The sequence below is a fragment of the Scyliorhinus torazame genome, chromosome 14 (genome assembly GCF_047496885.1).
Source record: "Scyliorhinus torazame isolate Kashiwa2021f chromosome 14, sScyTor2.1, whole genome shotgun sequence".
Taxonomy (NCBI): Eukaryota; Metazoa; Chordata; class Chondrichthyes; order Carcharhiniformes; family Scyliorhinidae; genus Scyliorhinus; species Scyliorhinus torazame.
Window position 1 is genome coordinate 173,084,671 of NC_092720.1, and position 5,161 is coordinate 173,089,831.

Here is a 5,161-nt window from a genome sequence, read left to right on the forward strand (position 1 = left end):
TACAAAGTTCTGCATCATATTATTGATTGCCTTTGTCGTAACATGGGAAATAAATGATGTATCGTGCATGAAAAATACTTATCTGTCCTGAGGATCTACATATATATGTGGCACAGAGAGCGAGAATTGTTTCAGTGACAGCAACAATGACCTAATTACCAGGTAATTCATTTGGTTCGAATTTCCAATGTCCATGAAACTGATTTCTCTCGTTTCTTCCGTCCTATCTGCAGCAAACATAATGACAATTGTGATACTCTGTCGAGGGAAGTGCGGCCTCTCCAAGTGCATCACTGTTTATCTTCTAGCCATGGCACTGGCAGATCTTCTCGTTTTGATATTTAATGTGGTCCTGTATGAAATGAATGAAATTTATTTCCCAGACTCATTCCTGGACTATACTCCGATCTGCAGTCTGAATTTATTCCTAATTTTCGCTTGTGTTGAATGTTCTGTCTGGTTAACGGTTGCTTTCACCTTTGATCGATTTGTTGCAATATGTTGTCAAAAAATAAGAACACAATATTGCACTTATAAGACAGCTGTGGTGATTGTAACAACAATATCTGGACTGAGCATTTTAGAAAACATTCCAATTTACTTCACATTGGAACCTCGCATAATAATTGACAATATACCGTGGTTCTGTGATGTGAAATCAAGCTCCTATACTATACCTATGTGGGTAACATATATATGGATTGACATAGCTTTAATGCCGTTTATTCCATTTATCTTGATACTAATGTTCAATGGGCTCACTGTCAGGTATATTCTGCTCTCAAGCAAGATCAGGAAAGGTCTTCGAAGCAGCGGCAGCGACCCAGAAATAGAAAACAGAAGGAAGTCTATCATTTTACTCTTGGTCATATCTGGAAGTTTTATACTGCTATGGATGGTAACTTTTATTCATTATATATGTGCACAAATAACCGAAGTCCAATACCTGCACACAGACTATAACAATCCCTTCACTATTATGGAGCAAGCTGGATATATGCTGCAGCATTTGAGTTCCTGCACAAATACCATTATTTATGCAGTGTCCCAGACTAAATTCAGAGAAGAGTTTAAAACTCTCTTGAAATACCCACTCGCGATAATTCTCAGGCTCGCGAATTACTTGAAAAGAAAATATGTTCAAAACTAACAGAGGACAAAGAATTGAGATTAATTTCCATTCAGCTTTCACGATGTAACGTGCGCGGCAGCGAGAATCCGCCCACTCTGAGTTACTTGATTTTCTTTTCATTGAGTTCTATCGGAGGAAAGTCTGGATTTTGCTTCTGTAAGGATACCACATGTTTCACAGCTAACATTAGTTAAATACCGTCACACACTAGCTGAAATTTATTATCCTGGTGGATGCAAGTCACTGAATGAAGAATCTAGGGACCTGATCATTTTTTCTACTTCGGAGACGAGGATGAGACACCACCAGTGATGTAATGTAATGCACTAAAAAGTGTGGTTTTGATATTAAAAATAATTTTAAATGTTTTACGTTTCCCAGGAATTCAAAACATACAACCCAATCAGTGCCCTTATTTAAACTACTTAGCACTTGTTCCATGTGCTGCTCTAGCAAAATGCATGCTATTAGCCATGGGTGGTCACTGCATGTTCCAAGTACTGACTGGGTCACTCATTCCTTTGGTCTCATTAGCGACATTCGTTTCGCATTTAATATATCCCTTCATGTTGAGGACGTGTAAGAACAAAACAAAACATACTGTTAGTGCCTTATGGCCTATTGATATTTGTCCTGAGACAAAATGAAAAACGAGAAATAAAACGAAAATACTGCGCATGCTCGAATTCTGAACTTAAATCCGTAATAAGATTTCAGTAGGTCCGGCAGAGTCCGTGGAGAAAGAGGCCGAGTTGTTTCGAGTCTCATAGACTCCGCTGAAGTCACACTGGACTGGGATCCTTAAGGTTGTTTTGCTCTCCACAGATGAGATTAGAATAAAAAGTCGCCATTGTCCCAGATGACCATAGAGGGGGAGAGCTAACTGGTGGTGATTGAACCTAAGGATCACCACACCTCAAGCGAGGGACAAGTTTGAGAAGGTGGCACCTTCATGAATAACCTCAGCGGGTACGGGAATTAAACCCGTGCTGTTGGCCTTGGTCTGCGTCCCAAACCAACTGCCAGGCCAAATGAGCTGCCCTTCGAATCAGCCATGATTAAAATAGATCATGGTTGATCGTCTACCTGAAACTGTAATATTTAGAAATCTATCGAACTCTTCCTTGCACACACTGAAGGATTGAACATCGACAGCCCTCTGGGATAGAACACTGCGAAGATTTCCTACCCCATCAGTAAAGAACCTCCTCCTCATCTAAGCACTAATTGGCTACCCTGCATTCTGAGACAGTGTCCGTTTGGTTTTAGAACCCAGGGCTCGGGAATACATCTTTCTTGCATCTACCCTTTAGAGTTCTGGAAGAATTGAGTATGTCTCAGTGAGATCACCATGAATTATTTTAAACTCAAGACAATATATCCCCAACCACCCCCACCACCACCTCCACTCCCCCTCCACACTCTCTCCTCATCGGGAAATCACATCACGTAAAGCAGCCCGGAGAACATTTGATGCACTCCCTGTATGCTACTTATATCCGTGCTTAGGTAAGGGTAGCACAATTGAAACAATTATACAGATGTTGTCCCACCAAAGAGCTGTGAAATTGCAGTGAGGCATATTACACCTGTTCGTAACTCATCTTGTTATGAAGACCAACATACCATTTTCCTTCGTAATTTCTTGCTCCAACATCAGTGACTTACGAACAAGAACACCCAACTCTCTTGGGAATCACACTGTTCAATCGTCCAACATTTAAAAATTGTTCTGCATTAATGTTTTTCTTGCCAAATTTGATAACTTCACAGATTTTCACACTATATTCCATTTGTCATTCTTCTTAATTCCATCTTCACCTGCTTTATTATTCACATTCCCGTCCAATTTTGTGTCATCACAAAACTTGGGAAATATTACATTTGATCACCAATTCAAAACATTTAGACCGATTATGAGTAACTTCAGCCCAAGCACTGATCCTGCCACACTCCACTTGGCGCAACCTGCCTGCGAATGATCGTTTGCTCATGTTCTCTGTTTCGTTTTTGTGAACATTTTTTCAATTCATACCAGCATATCACCATGAATAACATGCGCTGCATTTTGTTTACTAACCTCTTGTGTAGGACATTATTGATAGGCTTATGAAAGTCTGAAAACACCACGTCCACTACTCCCCAATCCCCTTGCCTATTGTGCTAGCTATATCCTCAAAACGTTCAACAGGTTTGACCAACACGATTTGCCTTTCATAAACCCATCTTGACTCTTGCCAAATCCTATCATACTTTCCTAAGTGTTCAGTTATCATATTCATTCGAATAGATTCAAGAATTTCCCTATTGCTGATGACAAGCTAGCAGATCTGTAGTCACTGTTTCCTCTCCCCCTCATATTTTAAATGGTGTGGTTACATCTGCTCCGGCAATCTACAGAAACCATCTCAGAGTCAACAACATTTTGGAAGATGACCACTAATGCATCATCTATCTCATTCACCTGTTTCAACACTCCGGCAGTTAGGTCAACAGGTCTCGGGAATTCATAATTTTTCATTCTCATTAATGTATCAACACTACTTTTTACAAATACTAATTTCTTTCAGTCCCTCGTCCTGATAGTTTCTTGATTCTCTGATATCTCTGGAAAGATTTTTGGATTTCTTGCGTGAAGAATGGCACAAATTATGTGCTTAGTTTCAACACAATGTTCTAATTGTCCATTATAAATGTCCGTGCCTCTGTCTGCTATGGGTCCACTTTTGGCTTTGTTAATCTCTTCGATTTTACAAACCTGTATAAGAATTTACAGTCCAGAATTATATTTCTCGCTTGGCTACTTTAATATTTTATTTTCTCGTTCCTAAAGGGTGCTTTGGTCCACCGCTGCTGAATTCTCAAATATCTCCCTACCGCCAGACTGACTCCGTTTCTAAGCCTTCTCCGCTCAACTAATACAATTTTCAGATGCTCTTGCTAGTTGCTGTTATATCACTTTTTATTCTGGATGTAGTGCCTTATATGATTTTTTTCTTGTTAACACTGTGTTAATCATTTAAATACGAGCTTTTGCCTGTACGCCATCGTACCGTTTTAATGTATTTTCCCAATCTACCACAGATAACTTGTCCCTTATCCCTTCATAGTTTCCTACGTTGAGAATTAGCACACTATTTTTGAATGAACGACATCACTTTCAAAGTTCATGTATTTTTCTTTGTATTATGGCCCCACTTCCATGAGGACTCCATTACAATAGGATTACAAATTAGCCCTGGCCCATTACAAAATACGGGATATCAGATAGTCAATTCCCAAGTTGATTCTTCAACATCCTGGTCAAGAAAACCACCTTGTATCGAATCCAGGAAACCCTCCTCGACAGCATTAGTGACAATTTGTATTGTCGAATCATTCTCTACATTGAACTGCCTTGATTACTGTATAGACTGCTTACATGCACTTCTGTTTCCTAATTCGTACAGTGCACTATGTTATCATTGATGTTCGGTAGTCAATAAATAACCCACAACAATGCTTTCTGACGCTTGCTGTTTCTTTGCTGCACACAGACTGATTCTACATCTTCATCTTCCAATGTAAGATCCTCTCTGACAAAAATATAGATCTCATCATGTGCTAGCAGGGCTAGAAAAACTATTTTACGTTTTTGTGTATCCGTCCTCATTGCCGAATAATCTTGAATATTCAGTTCCCAGTCTTTGTCACCTTGCAGCTATTCTCTGTACTGTCAATGACACCATACACATACGTCTATTTATGTTGTTTTTCATTTAGTGTGTTACGGCAATGGCTTGCATTCAAAAAGAGTTCCAGAATTGTTCACTTTCAATATTTTGTTTTCCATTTGGCCCCTAGTTAATGCTTGACTATGTTTCTGCTGCCTTCCCGTCATGCTTAATACTATTATTCCTATCATTCTCATCGAAACATAGAAACATAGAAAATAGATGCCGGAGTAGTCCACTCAGCCCTTTGAGCTTGCAGCACCATGCAATCTGACCATGGTTGATCATGCAAATTCAGAATCCCACTCCCGCTTTC

The 5,161-nt window shown here is 39.5% G+C and overlaps 1 protein-coding gene across 1 annotated transcript; it reads left to right on the top strand.

Moving 5' to 3' along the window:
• The first annotated feature begins 241 nt into the window (after positions 1-241).
• Positions 242-1,150, top strand: LOC140389080 (galanin receptor 2a-like). Its single transcript, XM_072473239.1, has one exon. It carries the CDS (start codon positions 242-244, stop codon positions 1,148-1,150), a length of 909 nt encoding a protein of 302 aa, XP_072329340.1.
• The last annotated feature ends 4,011 nt before the right edge of the window (positions 1,151-5,161 follow it).